This window comes from Lingula anatina, chromosome 6 (genome assembly GCF_051362555.1).
Source record: "Lingula anatina isolate TDL-2025a chromosome 6, LinAna3.0, whole genome shotgun sequence".
Taxonomy (NCBI): Eukaryota; Metazoa; Brachiopoda; class Lingulata; order Lingulida; family Lingulidae; genus Lingula; species Lingula anatina.
The window spans coordinates 8,027,393-8,052,221 of NC_141772.1; the positions used below are offsets into that span (position 1 = coordinate 8,027,393).

Here is a 24,829-nt window from a genome sequence, read left to right on the forward strand (position 1 = left end):
GTTCAGTCTCAATTATTGATATTGCTGTATAGCAATGAGCTGTTTTTATTTTGAACATTTTGTCGTAGGAGAGTTTAAGAACAGGATTTAACTTGAACTGACTGTCATAGCATAGTTGACAATAGAGTTCACAAAAAGACTTGCTGGGGTGGAGGCCAGTTTTACAGAATTACTTGTCAAATGTTGACCGTCACTCTACCAACCCCCAGCCCAAATTAATAATAAATTCATGTCTTTTGTATGACCTTAGAGACATTAATACTAGTCAAAATGACTGATCTGTTGTAAAAATGTAAGAAAGTACATTTCTAAATTTTTTTTGGACACGTTGCACATTTCTTCTGGGTTGACAAAGTAAACCAAACCAAAGATAGATCAGCTTTCCACTGGAGTTCCATTGTAAAATTGAGCCCCAGGCCATCTCGTAGCATTAAAACAAACCCACGTTTTAAGAAGTATTGCTTTTATTGTTATCATAAACACAAAAAACTGTCTTATCAGATGTTTGCCTATCACATATCTGAGCAATTAGTTTTGTAGAAATTCACGTAGTTAGCCTAAGTAACACAGAAGCAGGTATTTTAAATAATGTTAAAGCAACTATTTGAGCAATTAAAGTTATATATTGCTTGAAAAGCTTGAAGCATGTTTCTGGAATGCATATTGGTGTCATCTTATATTCAAAATTTGATATTTGCTTTGAATATTTCAACAATAACAGCAGTATTTGTTGTTTAAATAAAATATAACATCAAATATGTAACACCTCTTTGATTATGATAGGTATAAATTAACTTTGAATTAAATAACAATTCGAAATTTGATATGAAAATGATAAAACCACCTATTGAACCTGAATTTCATTGTTAACTTCCATAACAAACATGTATCATAGTATACTACATAAACAAAAGGATAGCATCCTTAAAACTTGGTATCAAAAAGTACACTAATGGCAAAATTGCATTGAAGTGAAGTACACATAAACCCTCCACTAGTGGCCATCTGATTAAGTGAAGCTCACCTAAAGAAGAAATGGTTGATACTGAAAATGGCAGATGTATCTTCAATGTAATTTTCTTATACCTTACCTTACAACTTTCTGTTTACGTTTTTCATTAATCAAAATATTCAAGGTGAACAACTTTGAATGAACAGTTTTAACTTTTTTTTTTGGAAAATATAAGTCAGCTGCAAAATAACTAATCTATCCTCTCCATCTGCATAATTCTACAATCAAAAGTTATGATGAGGAAAAGAACATACTGAGATATGTGAAACTTTTCACATAGAAATTCTGTAGATATTGTGGAACTTCCACCATACCACCAGCAGCAGTAGGCTTAAAAAAAAACAAATGGAAATCTTTTGTAAAGCTTGCTATTTTACCCTGATATGAATAAATATAGGAACACAATAATTTTTCTATCCTATATGCAGTCCCAGATCACAATTCGTCTTTTGATTGAGCGTTATCTCCACTTCCATACTTTGCCCTCCGCGCTCTGACAAAGTCTGGGTGGTTTTTGATATATGCCGCTGCCTCCTGAATCTTCCGCATAAACTCCTCAACATCGAAAGAATAGTTTGTGAATTTGGCATGAGCACCAAGCTGGGGATGGTGACCCTGTGGTATTCAATGTTCATTATCAGTAATGGGCCCCATTCAGAATAGGGAACTAACTAGTCCGAGGGTCAAATATGGCCCACCCCCTTGAATACTTCCCCATGAGATATCTATTCAGTGTTTATTAGCAGATTTGATGGCAAGCTTTGTAGTTGGTCGCTATATTTGACCCTCGGACTAGTTAGTCCCCTTTTCTGAATTGGCCCATAGCGACTTTACAGTACTAATATTCAATATATTTATTATCAAAATTCTAACTCTTTATACAGTCTTCGAAATTTTTAAATTCAAATCTGAAACCGAAACTCATAATTTTTAACAACAAATGTTACTGTTTTGCATTTACCTCGTCCTCCTGAACAAGTTTGTCCTGTTTCTCCCATGTCATGTACTTAATGCCACGTAGCCTGGCCAGATCATAGTAGCATCCACTGTCCTCACAATTGTAGCTAGTTGAAACAAAATACAGAACCAAGGTCATTTTTTAATATGTGTGAAACGGACAGTCCTCTCTGTGCTGTTAAGTGGTTCTTGTTGACAGCACTATTTTAACTCTGTCAGTAAAGTATTGTGAGACTGACAAAAACCAAGACCTATCCTTTCAGCTTTCTTTTCTTTTTTCAATATTCCTCTGTTGTTTTTCGATCTCAATGCTCAAGTCAAGTTTAAGCATAAAAACTGCTTTTATTATATTCTAAAAGGCATTTTTGTACATCTAAAAAAATCTGGCAGTACATGCCATACAGGTGCTATCAATTGATCTTGACCAATTACCAATGCAATACAATAATGCTGAAAATGAGTAGAGCTAATGACTTTAAAAGGCATAGTCATTTCAGTTGTTTCCCAAAGGAGTCTTGATACTTATCCAAAGGCATACATCTTTCTGATACCTCATCTGTTCCACAAAACTTACATTTCAAATATCACGCCCCAGTCTGGCTGGAACAGCATGTGCGTGAGCCCCGCACCATGCATTCCAATAAATATGTCACTGTTATGGGTAACCTGGAATTAGATTTTTTTAAACCTGAATATATACTCATTCCAAGTAATCTTAGTTCTTGATCAAAATGCTGATTGTGTCATATGAAAATCTGGGCATTTTATTTATAATTCAAATGATAGTTTAGACTCTTTTTAAATATCTCAATGTTTCATTCCTGCTAATTGAAATATGTGTTGCAAGTGCATATGAGAGAGAGAGAGAGAGAGAGAGAGAGAGAGAGAGAGAGGTAATAAATTTTCGTACCTGAAGCTGATCTAGAAATGGGGTTTCTTTGTACTTGAAATCCACTTTCTTCACTTCAAATTCACCCACAGTTTTTAAAGCTTTAATAAGCTAAAACACAAAAAGGGAACTATATGAAATCACAGCAAGCATTAGGAGGCACCCTAACTTTAAAATTAATATAATTTCATGCAATGTGTACACATCCATTTAATAAAATTATTGTGGGAGACTTTTTTTAATATATGGCAACATACCTCATCTTCATTAAGTATCTTTCTATATTTGGTACTCCTTGATAGCAATGTTATCCTTATCTTGTTTTCCTGAAATTACATATTCAGTAAAATCTAATTCAATAAGATGATTGATTTTTTGGCATTAACATCCATCAGGTACAGATGCACCAGACACCCAACTGCTTAGACACTTTTATTCCCCCCCCCCCCCCACACACACACACACACATGCATAAAGCATGGTACATATTTTCAATTTTTATACTATTTTTTGGTTATTTGCTATTGTATTGTATTGTATGTGAATAAGCTGATGTATATATTAAGCCAACTTACCACTGGTCCATGTTGGACTATTTTGAGCCTGTGAAGCACATGTTGGGAAAAAGCCCTAAACATGCTGCTTCTTTCACAACCAGGAATCTGCAAATATTAGTATTAAATAACTTATTAAACCAGTCTGCAATGCGAAGTCAGTCAATTTGAAGCTAAGCCAGTTCAATTTAATAAATTTATTCAGTGTACTGTCGGCATTCCTGCTATGGGTCAATAAGTTCTTAGATTCATGGTGTCTTAATGTGGTAGGCTAAAACGTTTTTTGTCACATGTAAATTCAATATTTACTTCATCTTTCAGAATCAGAGAAAACAAAAAGATGTGACATAAGAGGTTTGGGTACAGAATTTCAAAACTGATTCTTCAATGATTAGCAGTTATAGTACTTACAATTGGGGTATTATAAAACAACCCGTATCTCATTCGTGGAAGGAGAGAAAATATGGCATCCTTAATACAAAGCTAGAAATGAACAATTAAATGAATAAAAGTAAATCAAAATTATTCTTCTTTAAATAAATTAATTGTCTTTCAAAAATACATTGGTGTATATTAGTCTCTAAAGATACAGGATGAAATACCTTATATATTTCTTTCTTAGGGAAGTAAATATGCAACTTAATCTTTGTTCAGGGGACAAAAGAATGGTTTATGTGTACTGTATATTACAATTGAACATTATACAATAATATAATTAAAAGGATATTATACTTAATTTATTCAAGAAAATCCTTACTCATAAAGTATTTCATAAAATACAATGTAATTAGGCTTTGTGAAGGATACGGAGAATATCTCATTGACACAATTAACAAATTAAATAATATGTATAAATAACCCTCTCTAACAAGTTATAAGAATTGTATATTTTCAAAAATATATACATACAATAATGATAAATAAAATTAAAATAAGTGTTTCACAATTTGCTGAAAGGGAGTTAGCAGTTGGCATGAAAACTCAACGTGCATGATCATTCCAGGCATAAAACTGTATTGTCTACAATCCACATGCATTCCAGATTTACCACCTTTCGCCTAAAATTGTTAACAAACCACCCAGGTTTCAATAACAAGCTATCAATGTAAGGTTGTGGTCAGTCAAGCTTTATATTTTCTATCCCTCACCCAGGAGAAATGAAATATCAACTGAACATAAAAATGGAGGTACTACTATCTGTGCTTCTGCAACTATAATAAATAAAAATCAAATATTAGTAAAAAAAAATCAGTCTGAGGGAACGGTGTAGGGGTCATACCCTTTTCCCATTAAAATCATTGCCCAGTTGTAAAACTGGAGCAAACTGCGTGCGTTGCTGGTCCGTGAAAACTGGCCACACCTCCATCAGCAAATCTGCATACCTATAGTAGCTCTGGAAGAAGCATTTATAATGTGTTTGGATTCAATTTGTCATGAAATAAATGGCCAAAAACACATCTGTGCCCCACAGATCAGCCGTTCAACATTGCTTTGGGTGATTTCAAGGTGTTCATATGTTTGAGGATAAGGGGAAAGCTTCAGAGCAATAGCCAAGCACAAGGTGTCTTAGCTGAGCATTAAAAATTATAAATTATGGATTCTGATATATCTGCACAGCCACCAATATAAATGCCAGATAGTTGTAATCTTTGGACAGCTATTCTGTGGGACCACATAAGATGATGTGCTAATGGGCAGGAGACATCATTACTACCTACCTTTTTACCATTGTACTGATTCAATGGAATAAAAGGCTGATTTTTGTTTGAGGTGAAAGCTTGCCATGTTTCTACAAACAAATCACCATACCCCATATAACTCTGAAATGAAGTGACTGTACTGAAGGAAACTGAAATTTATGCAGTTATATTCTAATTTCTTTCACCAAAATTGTGCTCACACAGAATTTAAAACTTCAAGTTTTTTTAAAATATTCTGTTTGTCATAAGTCTTAAAGTAATTGCCAGTTTTATACTTATGGGAAAAAATAAATCAATTGTCTTCTTACATTTGCTGATTTTTTATTCTTTAAAAAATTAAGAAATTATGGACAGAAGGTCTGTCACAATTATCCATTTCATTTTCAGCAATTTGGACAAATGCAATTTGCAAAAAAATTGAAATATTTCTAAAAAGATTGTCTTTAAGTTAACTATCTATTTGATAGATCTATTATAGGTGATATCAAAAAGCACTTTAAATTTACAAAATATAAATGGTGTGGAATTACAAAAGGAAATGTGGTTACTTGACATAATTATAAATATCAGTAATTTTCATGAACTATTAATTTCAAAAACCTGGTTTATTCCTAATACAATAATTAATAAAACAGTTTTTTATATTTACTCACAAAACTACCTTCTGACTCAAACTAAACTTATTTGGCAGAATTATCTAATCAAATAGTACAAGGAGACATCAGATTGTTTTTTGTAAATACCATTAATTCCAAGTTGGAATTTCCTACTGTACAAATTAAATGAGAAATTACCGTACAGGCAGAGCCATACTTACTGTATCCCACATAATAATGTTAACATCAGTGTCAAAACTGTTGTTCATGTGCTGCGACATGTAAAGGTTGAAAAAATCACAGAAGTGGTGGTACATATTTACACCTGAGCAAAACAAACAACATATATATTCACAAAAAGCCATCAACTAAGCACAAACGCATCATCCACAAATAGGCATGATCATCAAATGGTGTGAAGAGCATTCACAACTAGTTGATTCGCAGGCAAACCGATCCACGGATCAAATAAGGCCAACCCACTTGAAAGCTTGTTGCAAAATCCCCTACTACACACTGAACAGATTCCCTGCAGAGATCACACGGCAAGCTTTAAAGTGGGTCGGCCATATTTGATTTGCAGATCAACTTTGGTTACGAATGATATACGTGGTTTGTATCTTGTTCACTTTTCAAATAAAGCAATTATTAAAAGCTTTCTGTATTGAACCATCTGACTGAACTGCACATTTATCCCGAGTTGTAGCAGTCCAAAACTTTGGTGTAAAAGTTAAGACCAACTCTCCATCTAATTTTCTTTTGTAAAACAGGATATAAGAAATCATGTACATGACCTACCCGCATCTAACTTCATGAAATACGTAGGTTTCTTTAAAACCACGTCACATTTTTTATCCTTGATGGGTCTGAAATTCAGTTGTGAATACTCTTCCAACTCTGCATACCTGAAAAAGATCAGATGCTTATAAGTATCTAAATTCCAACATTTTTCAAAACTGATTTTAATTATTTACATTTATTCTTTTTTTTTTCTATTGAGATGTTTGTTAGCCTAGACATAAAGTAACTACTCATTATATTCACATTTTGTCTGAAGGCTTTAAATAAACTGCAAATGTCTTACTGTTTTTTATTTCATTTTTTTTTATTTCCATCATTATCATTGTCTTTATTTCAAATTATGGCCTGTCCTTTAACAAATACTGCATGGAGAAATATGGGAATTGCTAGAAAAACTGTATTTTTAATTACCAAGATTGTAGTGGACTTTTGTGCTCAGACTGTTCCCTCAAAAGCTTTTTATTCAGTTTGCAGTGTCCCCCAATTTCACCCTGCTTAAACACAGATTCGCGAAACCTGGAAAAAGCCAAACAAACAAATTCTATGAGTTATCCACACTTTTTAAGTATATACTTATTATTTAATTGCTGAAAAAAATATTAATTCTTATGCTCTATTTTTTAAACCATAATAATTGAAAGTCATTTTCAGCACTTAATGGCAATTTTACATATTATTCATAAAATTAGTGTTCTTAAATGTTGTTGTTTAATTTTCTATAATTGTAAATGTCTGCTACCTGTCAGTGTGCGCCTTGCTATTGAGATTTCTCAGGTCAATATAGATGTCAGTGGCCCTGCAGTACCTGGTGAAACTAGAACACCGTAGCGAAGAATCTCCCTGAAAAGTAAGAAAAAATCCTACCATTACAGTATTGAGTATTCTTAACATTTCAGTGATTACACTCCTTGGATTTTCAAGGTAAAGGCATAATAACAATATTACGTCCCCCACCGCCCCCCACCCCCCGAAAAAAAAAAAAAGCATATTCCTATGCCCATGTATCATTTGAATGCTCCCACTTATTATTAAAAAGCTGAATTCTCTTTGGTATCAATAAACAGAGTTTAATATTATTAATTTCAGGCTTGATTGTAAAATATCAAAATATCAAGTGATAAAAAAATAAGTCTTTGCAAGTGAATTGAAAAGTGTGTGTGTGTGTGTGTGTGTGTGTGTGTAAAAACAAAAATTGACAAAATGTGAAGAAAAATGCTCTTGTACATACCTTCTTTTGTGGTTCGCACAATGTTTTCATTTCATCTAGTCTTTCCTTAACATAACCAAAATCTGCCTGCTTCCAGAAATTACTCAGTTGGTCTTCTTTTCGACGTATCCTTAAAATACATATATGTTTAAAATCAATTATGTTTCTTGAAACTATTAAATGAAACAAGCACAGAAAATATGTCAGTCAAATACTACTTTCCACAGGCAGCTACTATACACCAAGTATTTATTCAAGTTTTTGCAACATTACTAAATCTAATTTTATATTCATTACTTTCCTTTCCCAAGCACTGTACAAGTAACATCTTGATGAAAATGTGAAAAACTGGACAGTCTAAACTTATGTTTTTTTGGATCAAATAACTAATCACTTGCCAATCCAACATTTAACTTTTTCTTTGTTTTCTGCTGAGGTCAATTCTCTTTATTAGTTAAGAAAAATACAGTAACTATATATGGCAACAGTTCTCTTTATTGCCAGTAAAATGGGCACTTGACCGTCTCATTATTTTTTGTTGGAGTAAATCTTTTTAACCAAAAATACTGGCATCACGATTCACGCTCCTAGCCACCATATTTTCATTAACAGACTACTGGGCAGTAAAATGACCATTGGACTGACCATCCAGGTGCCTCTCCTGGACACTCCGGGTTGGACATCCTCTCTGTCTCTGGACACGACTTCTCATATCCCCAACATTGCTTCACCCCCAGTAGATCCTGGAATGACAAGCCATGTTGCAGAAACAGATTGAATTAGTGAATGCATAATGAGAAACCAAATGGCTCACTGGATGGATTAAGAATTAGAATTACGAACAGAAAGTAAGAAAAAAAGAAAGAAAGAATCATTCAAGCAATTAATCATTCAAGCAAAGGGTTCAATGTGTAAATAAATGAATGAGTAATAAAATGAACCAATAAGGGAGAAAATGAATAAATACATGAATGAATGAATGAGTTATGAACAAAACACTAACCAATGTATACAAAAGGAATCCTAATTCAAACTCTAAGTATATACACTTTTTACACTAACATACTGGCTACATGCATCTATTTTTTATTCAACTCACGAAGAAATATTTTTGCATATTACCTACATTTACCTACAGCAAATCTACCAGCATGACTGAATAGTGCGAAAAACATTAATTTGAATACTCATATTGAATAATTAGCATACATTTTTATAAAATCTGAGTTTACTGTTAGTTGTCCAAGTTCCTTAGGCTGCACTTACAACAAAGGACTGACTAGTCCATAGATCTATCAAATATAGTCAATAGATAATTTACTATGGTGGAATATCCTGAATATCCTGTACAGCATTTTAAATGTTTTATTTATAATCACCATTTTAAGGTTAATCTGATGAAAAATAATTAAAAATAATACAGTAAAACTTTAATCAAAATAACTACAGATAGCCCGAGAGTGATGTAAATATCTCATTCTTTGTATATTGTATTGCATGTCCAATATAAATTCTTGGCATGAACTACAGGATGAAATTACTTGAAGTTTAACCAAATGGCTGAATAATTTTATCCCAATCAGAATTAAATTCATGATAAATTTGTGAGAAAGCAAAATGTTTAATATTTTCATATACACATTTCCGATTTTCCCTGCAATTCGTTTTAATTAACTTTAAGTAAGCTAGAAAAATGAGATCAACAAACTTATTAAAAATAAAACAAGCTATAATACCTTGTAAGGGCAACCTTCATCCTTGCTGCACTGTTCACCGAGTTTTGGATTGTTTCTAAAATAATACGGAATGTGTTCCTCTGGCAGATTTAGCCGACTCCAAGTGTCTTTTGTTGTCTGGGAAACTGTTGTCCGGGAAACTATTGTCATGACAACAAAGACAAAGAGGAACAGCTGCACTCCCATGTCTGAAAATAATTTTTAGAATGACCTTCAAATTGAAACAAAATTAACTGCTGTCATGACAATTATGACAACAAAGAACAGCTGCATTCCTATATCGGAAAATAGTTTTAGAAATGATCTTAGAATAAACAAAAAAGTACACTGACTGAAATAATATATTCCAGGTTAATAAGTATAAGAAAGGACTTCAGTACTCGCGATGTCTGCACCTAATTCTATAGTATGCCTTAGTCAGTCTGAAAAAGAGCTTATGTAATCGCCCTGTCTGAACCTTACTCTATAATTCATCTAAGACAGGCTAAGGAGGGCCTTATGTATGCTCATCAAACATACTTAATGCTACAAGGGCAGACAGAATTCATACTCTAGATCTTCTAGAAGGCGGTCTGAATTTTTCAAGTTTACATTGATGGGCATCTACCATAATTTTTTTCTGTCAGAAGACAGTCAAAAATGGAGGATGGATCAACAAAGTTCATTTGAAAGGCTGTCAGAAAATATCTTGGGACCCACCAGGCACCCCTGTACTACTGTAATAAATCTGAGTTAGTGAACCTCTAACAACCACAAATGAAAGTTATAAATAACAAGTAAATAAGAAAAAAAAATTCCTACTTAAAAGAGTAAACAATCCCACATCATATACTAGTATGGAAAACATTCACCACAGTACATAATATTCAAGGCCTGTTAATGTTATAGCAAAAATTTTGACTCTTTTTTTTTATAAAATGGCAAGGGCTAGATTTTAATTCGAGTGAAAAGTTGATTTATATATTTATAATTAATAATTCAGATTTCATTTAGGAATCTTTAAATATGAAAACCACACAGAGGGCTTAATACTCTATTTCATCATGTTAACATATGCAGATCAGGCTCACGCCCCTTGGTAAAAGGGTGGACAGAGTTAGTGAAAGGCAGACAGAGCTTTTGTTATGCTCTACTGTAATGCAAAATATAAAACAAAAAAACAAAATTGGAATAGTACATACAAAAGTTTGCTTCACAGCAGGGAGGAGCCAAATGATAAATGCTTTGCCTCCTTCACATTTCCTTGTGGATAAACTGTATAGAGTCTAATCAATTATACAAAATTAGTATTTTAACAGGCAAAAGATCGTGGTTAGTTTATTTTATAAATATTTTAATTACCATCACTAGTATTCACATCTTCATCATTTTTATCATTTTTAGTTCTTAACTACTTGTCTTTACTTTTTAAAACTTTCCAATTTCTGGCAAACCTTGAGTGTGAATGTCTCCCAGCTTAATGTGACTTGCCTACAGCCTCGGCTTTTATAGTTATAACTTGCATGTGACTTTGGTACCTCAATCAGAGCAGGAGATTTATAGCTGGCTTGGGTAATAACCATATACATTATGAAACCATTTTCACTTAATTTCTATAAATCACTGCAGCTCTGTAGATTAAATAAGCATTTAACTCCCTTTTTTATGAGATAGATTTTTAAATTACTTGTATGTTGCATGTGCCAACAGCTGGGAAACCACTTTATGTTACTGTGCTAATTCATGCTAACAACATTAAATTTCACGGTCCTGCTCTGTGTCTTACCAAGCCAAAATCTACCCACGAAGCACCTACCATATAGCCTGACTTCATCAAATACATTTGCCAATGCACTTTAAACACTTTGGTGGATTGTTGAATTTCTGAACAATATTAATATACAAATGGGAAGTGTCAATATTGACAAAGACCAAAGCATAATTAACAGTAACTCAATGGTCCTTTCCAAGCTAGTGCTTCAATTGGAGAATTAACAGTAAAATACACCCTCTAATACCGCTCTGATCTCAATTTAAAAAATATACGTAGGCCGTTAACATATTGTTTGTTCCACTTTCAATTGGCATTGGGCTCTGTGAAAGTGGTAAGGCGAAATGTAACCCAGGGTTTTCATATAACTTCTCACCACTTACATCAATTTCAACACAGTTATTTTAAACTTTTAACTATGTGTAAAGGGTAGCAAAAATGCGGCATAACTACGCAAACAAATACTGTGCGTGCATCTTACCTTGGAGCCGTTTTCCTTTTGGCTACCCTGACAACATCTACGATCAGTCAGATAAGAGAATCTGTAAAGCACGCTGTCATATCCCTGTTGACCTCTGACCTTTACTTCCGCCTAGCCAAGACAAGCAGGTGCCCTCTCTTCCTGGGATTTGATGCAGCATTTTCTTAAAGCTTCTCTTTTGTCCAGAATGCATCTACTCATATGACAACAAGATGTTTGACTGATCTCTTTGCGTTTATTAATTTTCCCACATATTCAGTGCATTGAAATTATAACAACGGACGGTTGTCTTTGCCAAGTTTTGCATGAAAATGATTCAACATAACGTTATAATTCTATTTAAATTCAATTAACCAAGGAAAAAAAGAAAAGAAACAATTTCTGTCGGTCCCAGCAACAAATAATACATTTTCCCTCTTTTGGTTATTCAAAACACTCGATTTGGAATCTGGTTAAAAAATCATCCAGGGGGAAAATGTTTTCCAGAAACTCTGCCTTTGATACTGAACGTAACGTGCTCATTGGAACTCCATCTAGAATCATACGATTTAAACGTCTCATATTATATATCCGAATTTATCTAAGGATATTTCCATGAAGCAAAAAAATATTAGATACGTACATTCAATTGCACTGAGGTGATCCATATTTCCCAACAAACACAATCTTCAAAGTCTCGCGTACGTGTCCGAGATTTGCTAATGACGTCAATATCAACCAATCAGATTTGACCAAGGCTCAGGTTCCCCGCTTCGAGGTCACGAACTATGACCTTTGTGTTGTGTGTCTGCAGTTGCCTGCAAGATTTTATGTCGAAAAAGCCGCAGGAATCGGTAAGTATGCCATGTTTAACTATTTTATTTTCCTTTCCATCATCTGTGGTTATATAAACTTGGTCACGAAGGGTAACGATGGCGGCGGGTGCCTAATTTTACCACCAGACGAGCAGTTTGATCAAGGTTGTTTTGGTTTCATCGCCATTGCTTGAAATCGGAGGGTAAGTCTGGGTCAAACCTACGCGCAGAATTCCACATTTCATATTTTCGACGAAAATTTCAGCGTAAAATCAAAGACTTTCCTCCATTCTTTCATCGCCGAAAGATGACAGGGTGATCGAGTAATGTTTTCAGTCTACTCTAGACGTTGGGCAGTCGGTTGAGCAAACAGCACATGGACTCGCGATGACCTTTTCCCTTTCCACTCCATCTCTATGCCTGGTCAAACAGTCGTGTCATATCGCACAGCGCGCTTCTGACGAGACTTAAATGTGCCAAGTTTACGTCAGTTTATCAACTAAGAAGGTTGGATTTTACACTTAGATATGTTTTAAGGAGGGTAAACTTGGTATTTGAGTCGACGCAAATTAATTCGGAGGCGGGTAGTAACGCTGTGACCCTTTCGCATATTGTGTTCAGATGAACTGACCTAGTTTCGATTACCGACGCAAACAGGAAGAAGATTAAGGGCAAATGAATGTGAACTAAGGTCAAAAACACACAGACTTCTCTTTTTTTATACATTTTCTGTTTTTATATGGCATTTGGCAATGTTTTATTTTCACCAGAATGCTGGCAAATGCATGTAGTATACTTTTATGAATAAAAATTATATTTGGAATGAATTATCAATATGTCATTCTGTGATGTGCATACATAGGGTTTTGCCAGATCCACTCAGTGAGTGTGTCCTATTCTTTTTTTTTCAATCGATGCTCATTGTCTTTAGATGTCACTTGACTGGTAATATGACTACAGCTTTTCTTCAATATAAGCAACCCTGCATGTAACAGATTTGATGAAATTGATTTAATTCACACTTTTTTCTAGAGCTAATAATATGATTACATTCTGTGCCAAATGAACTCAGAATCTATATTTTATTTGTTATGGAAAGAAATACTTCCAAACATAATGTAATGTACACCTCTTTGTAAATAAGGACCTCATACATATTAATTAGTCCAGTGTTTTAGAGTCAATTATTCACTGCTTCTTTTCACAAACTCAAGAAATCAAAAAAAAAATTTAGGAGTGCAAAAAGTTTTTAAATAATTTTAATCATTTTTGTCACTGTTGAAACTTTTCATTTGTTAACTGGACAAGCCTTGTTGCAGATCTATCTTGGTGATCGGTCTTGGATATTAGCCAGCACCGTGTTCTCTAATAATTTATCAGCCGACGTCCCATTTTCAATTTTTTATTTTATGCCATTTTTTCACCAACTTTGACAAGTGAATGTCATTGGCTAGCATGATGAAGAAAAATTTTATATGATAATATCTAATCTTTTCCATCTCAAGCATATTAGGACTTCTTATCCACAGACCAGTCAATACAGTATCTCGAATGTCATAAACAAAAAAATATGTAATATTGATGGGCTTATTATAGCTGTTAAAAAATATAGAGTATAACATATGATTTAATTTGCTAGGTGGCTCATTAAAACCGTGAAAATCAATTGGTGATGATTAAAAAGTTCATTGTTACTATTAGTGCTGTGGACTGAAATATACTGTTCAAAGATAAGTAGAGCTTAATCACTGACCTACTTATGCCTGCTTGCTGAGATTTTTTCAGGTTATCAAGTTCAAAACTTGAAATAAAAATCCAACAAGGCCCAGTAAAGAGATGCTATTTTTTATCCATCAATTTTAATTTTTTTTTTATTGAATATGAAGTTCATTAGATTAAAAGCATCTGAACCTGTGAATTTAAATCTTTGTCACATTTGTTAAATAGGATTTTATGTTACATTATTAAAATTGAGCTCAATTGGGTACAATTCTTACATATGGTTGAAATGTAATATATACAAGGACAAGCTCAGATTAGTCTGTTTTACATAACATCTATGCTGATTTATCTCCAAGTCTGTACTCCTGCATTTGATATGGATAAAAAAAACATAAGCATGGCTTGTTGCTTTAATTAATGTTCTAGTTCTATGAAATAAAGCACCTGCATAGGTACAATGAAGGAAAACCCTCACCTTATCACCAATGGGGTGTTTGCAGTACACATGCAAGGTTAAAACATTGAATTCCACTCATGTTCAAAGTAGCATTTTAAGACGGATTTAAAAAAAAATGTATTGCAAAATATAGTAGAAGAAGAAAAGTGTCAATTTCTAGGTCATACTTGGCTAATAGTTTATTTATTTATTTATTTATTTATTTATTTATTTATTTTAGCACTGGCACTTATCCAAGCATTTTTTCAATCAGGTTGGTCTCAAATGGAGTTCACACGAATAATAATATTAAGATTTGCATGCTTGGGAACACCAAGGTTTTCTTCCCAGAGGACACAAGGCAATAATCCTATGCTTTCAACTTTGTGTGCACTTGGAGAATAACCTCCCATCTACAAATAAAACATGAACAGAACTCGACCTTGCCATTTCTTTGAACTTTACAGTGATGGAAATCAATGTTGATACACAGGAACCATTATTACACAAATCTGGCTGATGGATGCTTTGTTAACGAACATACCTGATTTTTATTACCACAAGAACATGAGAGGAAAAAAATCAAATGTATCATCAGATGGCCAGATTTCTGGTCCAAGCTATACTCAGTCTATAAACTCAAGGTGTTTTAGGCTCCATTCAAAGTGAAAAGGCGCATTTACAGCTGATAAACTTGTCATTATTGGACAACCTGCAAGGATTGGTTGATAGAAAAGGGGTGGGTCAGACTGAAATGTAAAAGCACCTTGAAGTAGTCCTCGTCATAGCATGACTGCTGACTCATCTTAAGTTGAAACTAAGCGCAAAAAAAAAAAAAAAAAAAAAAAAAATTGGAATCCATACTAGTACACTAGTAGTGTGAAATTGGTAGTTTGGTCATCAATTTTTGTGGAAATTTCAACCCTTTTTCCAAAAATTCAATTTTCTTGGGAATTTCAATAATTTTCTTGTCCTATATATAATCTTATACCTGAATATAGATTTACCTGTCATTTGATCTGAAAATTCTGGTGACATTTATCTTTCTCTTGGCTCACACTTGTCTTTTAGTTAAATGCTGTAAATGATGTGAAAATGAAGAATGGAGGGCAGTATAAAAAGTGAATTTGTGAAATGGTAATTATATACATGTAGATGTAAATGGTTTTGAAACTTAGTTGCTTTAACAAAAACAAAAAAAGGAAATATTTAAATGTATGGGAGGTATAATAGGCCATCGTGATAGAAGCAATCTGGTTCTTTTATCTCGCTTTTGAGTCATCTTTTCTCTCTCTCTCTTTTTTTTTTTTTTTTTTTTTTTTTTTTTTTTGTGGTGAAGCTTTACCTAATTTCGTGCCAGATTTTTTACACGGCAAATTGTATTCCTTTTAAAGTAAAAAATACTTAGTATTCCTATTTGTAATTAATCCACACAACATAAAATATTTTAATTAAATAGTGGACAATAAAGTAATATATTTTTTTAATATGGTCACTCTGTGGAAATGTTTGTATGATAACAATAATGCTTCATTTAGAAAATGTACAGGATCCTTGGATGAAACAGGTTACACACACACACACACACACACACACACACACACACACACACACACACACACACACACACACACACACACACACACACACACACACGTAGATACACATACACACTTTTATTAATGCAGTCACTTGCGAGTTCTGTCAGATGTATTCACAAGAAAACCCAGCAAGACAACAATACCGAGTTAAATGCATTATGCATACTATTCAAACAAATGATGGAAATTTGCACTTTCTGGGGTTCAGAGTAAAATCATCCATTTAAATGATTTAGAAGGCCCACATATGATGGTTGGCCTCGAGATGACCTTTGTTGTTCAATCACACTCATTTCACAGCAGATGAGCTGTGTTTCCTTAGTAATGGGGCACCGATGAGTAAATACAACATCACAGGAACTTTCTTTGAATGCAGTTTTTCCAACAACTGCCCAGAGTTCAAACCCCTACATGGAAGGACTGATGTCAAGTTCAAAAGGAGGATAAAATCCTTACCTCTTGTAGGAGCTGAACTGCATTAAAAGGTTAATTTATTCGTTTTGAGACTGGGGTTCAAAGGCACAGAAATGTTTACAGAACTTTTACAGGGAAATGATTTCAGAACAAAATGAAAAACAAAAGATAGATGCATTGGTTGATATAGTTTGTATATATATGCACATATGCCATCAGACTCATGGCTGGTGCTGTTTAGAAAATAAAAACACCATAAGTATTTAAACAAATATACTGTGGCACCATTAACATTAAGGATTGATAAGATTCAGTTTTGATAACTGATAATGAAAAAAAAACTGCTAGTGAATCACAATCATATGTGATAAGAACTTGTGTGTACAGACAAGTATAGATTTAACCCGTTTATTGGAATCCCTCCTATCACCAAACAACCAGAAAGTCTTTTTGTAACTACACCTCTGCTCAAGTTTGCATAATACTAAGGCTCTGAGGGCATTTTATGACGTAAATTTGTGGTAATTTGTGTTCAAGTTAGTCCTGGTCTGAACTGTAAGCTATATAAGATGTGCTGAGCAGTCACCCACCAATTTGTCAGGATATATCAGTTACTACTTAAAACTTGAGTATTGAAATATTGAACAATGGCATGTAGGCTTTGCTAAATACGTTTATTTATATAGTGCAATACACAGTCCGACATATGCATGGTAATTTTAAAATTTTAATATACCTCACCTATTGCAATAAATTTTGAAGATTATTATTATTATTTTTTTTTTTTTTTACTTAAAAAGAATTTCTCATTTGAACTTATCTCTGCTTGGGAATGGACTTTTTTTCTGATATCATTGACAAAACATTATTTTTGCAAAGAAATTAATCAGTTCTGTTCATATTTAGTTTAAAATTACCATAATTTCATGTTCAGTGCATGGTTATGCTGCAGGGATCATAATTTCCCATCCATTATTGGTTTTTTGGGGTCAGGTCCAGATTCATTCATGCCAAGTTTTTCATTTAAGCCTGGATTGGAGACTTGAGATCATTACTGACTATTAGGAGCAAGTTCATTTGAGTGAAATTGTGCAGAGTTGAGTCATGTCTGTCCCACTTTTCTTGGTTGTTGATGAAGTGCATCGATAAACTGGATGGCAACTTAAGTTGACTACTGAGGTTGGCATCTTTAAAAAAATCATTCAGCAGTGCAGTCAAATTATATTGGCATCACTTTCAACCTCTGCCCATATCCAGCTTGTGATGAAAGTTAAAATGGGTAGATCACCCTTATTGTATTGGATCCATGTGGGTTTAGTGCTTTCTTCCAGTATGCTATGAATTCACATACATAAAAAGCTGCAACATTGCATGAATAAGAAGTATACTTGAAAGAATCCATGGTTGTATTCGTTATCAAAATCCTTTGATAAAATAGTCAACAGTCAGAAAACAAATGCCCAACCCTACCATTTAAGGCAAAGAAAACTTGACATAGCGCTGAAAATGTCAATAGGTTGTTCATAACAACTCTAAAAAACTGTATATTATTATGTAAAATCATGTTTACACTTATTTTACACAATAATATACAGTTTACACAATAATATACAGTTTTTTAGAGTTGTTCATAACAAGATTTTTTAAATTTTGTTTTAATAATCAATTTATTTATTAACATTTTTGTCAGTCTTAAACATCATGTTATCCATGTGTTACTAGTGTTACTAACATAGTTACATGCTGGTATGGAGAATTCAGTTACATGATGGGAAGCCCCACAATTTGTATCTGACATGCCCACTCAATAGACATGTCTAGACAATAAATGGACTTATGTAATACATGCCTAGTAATACATTCCAGACAATTTATTTGAAAGCCATTCAGTTGTTATAAATTTGTCAAGTTTTTGCATTAAGGCCATTGACAAAGCTAACACAGGATGTGAATAAAATTTGGAGACCCTGATGGCTTTTTAACAGACATCTATACATGTCTAAATATTAAAAACATTCTTATACAGAACTTTTACAGGGAAATTATTTCAGAACAAAATGAAAAAAAAAATTGGTGGATAAAAATCATTGTGGTGAAGAATAATATCTGTTAGTTTTGTGTAGAATTACTGAGAAACTATTACACACGCGCACACACGCATGCACATGCACACACACCTGTAGCATGCTTCTGTTTGTCAGAATTGTTAGGTCTAGACAGAGAGGACTTACACAATTATTGTCACACTGAAAAATAGCTCCAGATGTCAATCATGTGGCATCTGAAATAAGGGGAAAAGAGTTCAAATATTGATCGCTTCCTGTGTCCATATGACCACTTATAAATAATTGTCTAAGCCAAAGTTTCTTTTCAAATTTAAGCATGAATTTCTAGTGTCTGTCCAAACAGATTATGCAGTGGGCCTATTTTTGACAGAGGTGTGAAATGGGCTCAGATGTAATATTTTTAAGTGTGCCATGTTCTTGAAAATTTCTCTTGTGTTAACAGTCATAAAAAAGGGCTTTGATTACTGTAAGTAATCAGGTTTAGAACAGAAATTAAGCCCATTTTGAAGATGTGACATGTCTCAAACTGCCCAACAAATGCCATGAAATGAGGCACAATTTAAGTTGTATGTCTCCTTGTGTGTCTCTATTAAACATCAAATGATTAACAGGTGTGTAAACTGAGGTACCACTGGGTCTAGTTTCAGGAAAGAGCTCATTGACAAGTCAAAAATTCAGGCCTGCTTAAATCCAGCTTAGATCTGTGATAGAGAAACAAAAAAGACAACTACTAGTACTTTAAAGAAATTGGAATATTTTTTTTTTTTAATTTTGAAAAGATTAAAAGTCACAGATTATAAGCAGGGACCCCTCACAAAAGTTTGCTTGTCATGAAATAGCTTTGAGTTTGTTCTAAATTAGCATGCTGTCATGAATAACTTCATATTTTCACTTTGAACACATGAAGATTTTCTGCTACTAATGTTATAATCTGGTGAAATTAATTTTTGGAATATTTCTCAAGGTTCACCTAAACATTCATAAATAAAAAGAAATTTTAACAAAAAACTAATTCTGTTTCAGATGTAGACAGTGCAAGATACAGCCACACCCATGGCGTCAGTTGAAGAACAACTGCAGCAGGCTGCTGCTAGCGCCACCACGCCAATGGTGTCCACCACCAGCGTTGCCAGTAGCAACCAGCAAACCCCCACCAGTCACCACTCTATACTGACCACAGTGGACACACCCATGGGCCAAGAAAATGTTATTTTACTGACCACACCAACAACGGCCACTCCTACGCCAGTGGCGCTCCATGCTGGTGGCATGATGATCCCCTTCACGATAGCGGCACAGGGGGCTGGGGTAAGATTTTATGTTGTCCTGATAGGATTTTTTAGATAACATAAAATGTCAAAAACTTAAATTTTTTAATATACATATCTTGGAGAGGAAGAGCAACATTGATGATATTTTGTTAGATGCAAAGGATCACAATTTTTATAGCTGAGTTTTGTTTGTATTGAAAGAACAATGTGTTTCTCAACATCTGTAAATTATTCTAAAATTTGATAATGAATTAATTAACTGAAAACATTTTGTGAAGTGTTCATTTATTGGTTATTAACAGCATGATTTTTTTTCATATGAGTGCATATCTGTACATTTGACAGGACTGCTGTCTAATTACATAATATTTACAGCCTGATATTTAGAAGTCTTTTATCATGGATGATAATAACTTAGAAAAGTTGGAAAATGCTTACATTTAAACGTGTGAAATTAAGCAACTTGCATAACACAGTATATGTATAATATGACGAGAAATTTAATCTTAAAACCCTAGAAGTCATCTGCTAAAACTAATTTACGCATTAAGGACATGAACTTTGTATTAAAGGGATAATAACTCTTCATTGCGACCAAAAAATGAATTTTCCTGGAGTAAACAACAATTTTCCCATACTTACCAATGGTTAATGAATCCATTTTTACATTCATTGTTAGTCCCTGGTTTTTTTCTAAAAAGTTTGGTTTTTTGTTAAAATCTCTTAAGAGATTTTAACATCTTAAGAGATTTTAACAGAGTATAGCCATCAATTGAGGTCACGTGATCTAAAGCCAAGTTCAGATATCAGAATAATAGCTATAACTGCCGTTTTTGTGGTAAAGCAGAATATGTTATATTTCTATGAGTTATTCACAATGTTTTTATTGTGAAATGTAGATCTCATACGAAGAGTTATTATCCCTTTACTTTTTGGAGAAAAAATTGATGCCCTGACAATTAAGGTTGATTTCTGACATCAGGACAACATAAGAAAATTAGGGGAAATTTTAAAATGCATACTAATGCATGCCCAGCCAAAGAAAATAAACAAATAAATAAGTAAATAAAAGCCAACCTGTCCAGCAAATATACATGTTTTTACTAGTACTTGAAAATGAAATGAAAATGATGTTCAATCAAACAAGTGATTAAAGCAAGAGGGAATTTTTCTTTCATTTACTATTATTGTTTTATGGGGAAAAGGTTCAGAGGTCATTCTCTGCTTCTTCCATTTTGTTCCAGTCAATAATAGAGGATTTTTAGCATTGTATTATCAGCAATCCCTCCGACCCCCTCCCTTAAAATTGTTCTCTCTACAATTTGTGCCAAGGGAATCACATTTCTGTATTGTTTTACATGGCATGTGTCCATGTATGTCTTCAGCGATTGGGTTCAATTTGTCTGTCTATTTGCAGCCACTTTATCTATCAGGGCTTTCATTGGCTTTCTCTGTTGAGAAACCTCAGTTTGGGGCACGATGGGAAAGAGACTGCCCCAGGAGAACATGTATAATGTTGGTGTTGTTAAGTACCAACTGTGAAGTTATCAATAGGTCAATGCATGGTCCTGGCCATTATAGGGAACATGTATTACTAGGCTTGGCCATTACTTACATGTTACAACTTGTGACAGTGACTGAAAAAATTTATTTTGAAAGGCAGAATGATTTGTCATTATTTTTCTTGCCTATTTGGCCTTCACTGTAATAAAAAAATGAGTTTTTTAAATAAAAAATATGCTGTTTGATTGACCATGTTAGGTTTTTTTTTTAAATTGGAACAGGTTTTGGTTGTGCTGATAATGTATACCTGATTAACTAAGACAAATAAGCAAACTAGCATGAATCTGCATTCTTTTTAAATAACATCAAAGGTAATATTATAAAAAAAAAGGCTCTAGATCTGTCTGTGAAATTAATAAATGAAATTTTAAAAAAGTCTAAAAATCTACTTTTAGTATGCCTTAAAGATGCATACAAAGTCAATTTTTTGTCACAAAAACCAACCAAATGCCAGCATATAGTTTCAAGTAGTATAACTAAGAGAATTACCAAAAGGCATTGTTTAATTTTACCCGAAAATGATGTTTGAACGGATTTTTCTGCTGGCATTCTAAGCTGTATGTCAATGGGGCAGGAAAGTAGATCACGAAAGTCGGTTAAATTTACAACCACAAATTTAAAGAAAGGAGCAGTCTAAAGGTCTTTTATGGCTGATCGAGTGATCTATTCAGTTTATCCCTTGGCATGTCGAATTTATTTGAGTCATATAAGAATCTAGTAGAAGTGGTTTACATGTGTTACTGGGAATCCACGCTCCACCGATGCTCGGTTCGTATGTACCTTTAAGTTACAGAAATAAAGTGAAGCAAATCTGCCATGCCAACACTCTAGCATATTTTTTTTTCATTTTGAGCCAGTTAATTTTTTAAAAGAAACCAGTGACAAATAGGAGATCAAATAGCAAATATTTCCTATTTCTGTAGTGAAGATGAATCTGGCATTTGATGCAAACAGAGCCTGAACATCACTTTCAGCAACTTCAAAATGAGACTAGACTTTTGAAAGTCCATCGTGCTGTGAAGTTATCTCCGTAGCCTTAAATAATAACTAGTTATGTGGTTGACCTCTCGTTGACATTTCCAACATGGTGGATACAGGTCGCCCTCGGTCACGACTGCTGTCTTCCCTAACCAAAATCAATAAATAACAGACTGCTTTTACCATTGGATGACATACATGTTCCCTGGCCAGGTCTCTGGATTTCTATTGAATTAAAAAAAAATTGGACCCCTTCTTTTTTAGTCACAGTATATTTTTATGGTAGTCGGTTGAGGTTGTTTTACATAATTGTTGACTTAGGAACTTCTAAAGTTGAGCCAATTGAAATCATGCTGTTTTTGATAAGTACTATAAGCAACATGCATAATAACATGTTTGCACTTGAAACGCCTGTTATTATGCCCTGTGTGTAAAAAAAATTAGCCTGGGCATGCTTTATCATGTGAAAATTTCATCATTTAAAAAATAATAATTTTGGCTCTGTATATGACTCCTTACAGTAAAATTGTCCAATTTTAGAAAATTTTTCAGCTGTAGCACTTGAGTTAAGTTTAAGACAACAAATACAAGCTACTTACATGGTATGTGGAAAGAAAATCTGTGGAAAAACTTGTAAGAATACTTAGCTGAAAACAGATACCAGTTATCCTAAGCACTGGTAACGGAATACTCATTTTGAAATCAGCAGTGCATGATGTAACTGTGTTATGGACAAATTACAGATGTAACTCTGTTGTGTAAAGATTTTTGTAAATGTACCTAATCACCGCTGCAGTGGAGTATTGTTTACAGTAAAGCTTCTCTTATGAGCCCAGCCCAGCCTAGGCGGGCCCTGTACTCTGTACATTTGATAACCTGATATAAGATAAACAATCATGTTTGTAGCTGTTACAGAATACTTGCCAACATGCCTTGACCTTTGCAGTGGGTGAACTCAAACTGTCTTCATTTTTAACTACACTGAGGTTCAAAAAGGTGCACTCCGCCAAGAGGTGATATATGGGGATGGCTCTCTAAGTAGATAGGGGGTCACGAGGGTGGATTGTGTTTTAATAGCACCCATATACTAGTAGAGGATTTGGAGAGTAGGATTTGTGCTGTTAAAAAAAGGCACAACATCCCAAAACATACCCCTGTGTGCAGAGAGAAAAAGAGAGAGAGAGGTGTGTATCTAAAACATCAGAGAAAAAAATGTCATTGACAGTAGCTAGCTCTATTTAGGTAGTTGTTGACAGTAAAATAGAAACGACATCTGCCCCTCCCTTCCACTTGTTGCCCCTCCCATTAATAACCAGTGTGTCAGTTTCATTTGTGATTGATACCTTGAAGCAGTAAGGTACTGCGGGCTGAGTTATGGATACCCCCCTTAAGCTTTTTATGCTCTGCCTTATCCCCTCACACAATATAGATTTAATATATATTTTATTTGGTAAAATATGACACATGGTCGACAGCACAGCAAGTTTTTAAACCTGTAATTGGAATCCTCTTGTCTGAATTAAAACCTTTTCGTTAACTATTTAAATTTTTTTTCTGTTTTTGTAAATATTTTTTATATATGTTCATTTGCTTAAAGTTATATTATACAGCTCCCTTGATGTTTGATGAGAAATATAATGGGAATTGTGAATTTAGGGGGTGATTTGGAGACACCCAGTATGGAAAAAAAATTGAGATAAGATATAAAGATGATGACTAAAAATGATGTCCCTTATGAGAGATGTAATGTGCATGCGAGTGTGTGTATGTGTGTGTCAAACCCTTATGGAAGGTGGAGAAGAAATTCTTTTGATGTAATACATGGTTTTTACATTTGTTTCTCCCCTTTGATGTATGGAAGAGATATACCTCCTCCCTCTCGTTGTCTTTTGTCCCAGCTTTTGTCTTATTCAACAGTTCAATCAGCATTCATGTTGCCCCCCTTCCCCTTCAAGTCTATCTGCCTTTTGACACTTGGCAAAGAAACTGATATTTGACTTAAAGAAGGGCTGTAGCTAGGAGCAAACATGATTTCTGACACTTGTGACCTATGCATTCACAGGTATTTACTTGTTTGCTGTTATTGATTTAACTTACTGACTTGCTCTTCGTGAGGTCAGGGAGTCGTGACAAGCTTCTGGTGGGGGTCCAATTAGAGCTATTGGTTTCTCTTTCCCTCATCTACAAGTTATGTGTTTAGGGTGCTTTTTAAAATATTTATTTATTTATTTATTTATTTATTTATTTATTTATTTATTAGCAAGATTAGGGTTTAAGATGGACATGCAAAAACGGTTTCAA

General features: G+C 33.9%; 2 protein-coding genes across 6 annotated transcripts in view; one reads left to right on the plus strand and one right to left on the minus strand.

Annotated features, from left to right (window-relative positions):
• Positions 1-446: 446 nt before the first annotated feature.
• Positions 447-12,344, minus strand: LOC106151649 (EGF domain-specific O-linked N-acetylglucosamine transferase). 3 transcript variants are annotated; one of them, XM_087015029.1, is made up of 17 exons: positions 11,684-12,344; positions 9,453-9,640; positions 8,362-8,459; positions 7,738-7,846; positions 7,249-7,349; positions 6,921-7,025; positions 6,507-6,613; positions 5,930-6,033; positions 5,131-5,232; positions 4,692-4,805; positions 3,824-3,895; positions 3,434-3,520; positions 3,116-3,184; positions 2,880-2,969; positions 2,544-2,635; positions 1,974-2,076; positions 447-1,627 (listed from the first exon to the last, which is right to left on the minus strand). In XM_087015029.1, the coding sequence occupies exons 2-17, from the start codon at positions 9,636-9,638 to the stop codon at positions 1,448-1,450; spliced, it is 1,719 nt and encodes a 572-aa protein (XP_086871155.1). In that variant the 5' UTR covers positions 9,639-9,640; positions 11,684-12,344; the 3' UTR covers positions 447-1,447. The 3 variants fall into 3 exon arrangements, with proteins under 3 accessions (XP_086871155.1, XP_013380464.2, XP_013380468.2); XM_013525010.3 differs by lacking the exon at positions 5,131-5,232; XM_013525014.3 differs by lacking the exon at positions 4,692-4,805.
• A 42-nt stretch (positions 12,345-12,386) lies between these two features.
• Positions 12,387-24,829, plus strand: part of LOC106151647 (orphan steroid hormone receptor 2) — a 33,000-nt gene continuing 20,557 nt past the window's right edge. For all 3 annotated transcript variants that reach the window (XM_013525008.2, XM_013525009.2, XM_087015028.1), the window contains exons 1-2: positions 12,387-12,516; positions 19,740-20,024. In XM_013525008.2, coding sequence (XP_013380462.1) covers positions 19,770-20,024 — 255 coding nt within the window. In that variant the 5' untranslated portion in view covers positions 12,387-12,516; positions 19,740-19,769. The remainder of the gene's footprint in view (positions 12,517-19,739; positions 20,025-24,829) is intronic.

Coding starts and splice junctions, on each gene's coding strand:
- LOC106151649 (XM_087015029.1), bottom strand. CDS start 9,638: ATGGGAGTGCAGCTGTTCCTCTTTGTCTTTGTTGTCATGACAATAGTT. Junction 6,614..6,920: donor AAAAGTCCACTACAATCTTG/GTAATTAAAAAT, acceptor GATCTTTTTCAG/GTATGCAGAGTTGGAAGAGT. Junction 6,034..6,506: donor TTTCATGAAGTTAGATGCGG/GTAGGTCATGTA, acceptor TGTTTTGCTCAG/GTGTAAATATGTACCACCAC.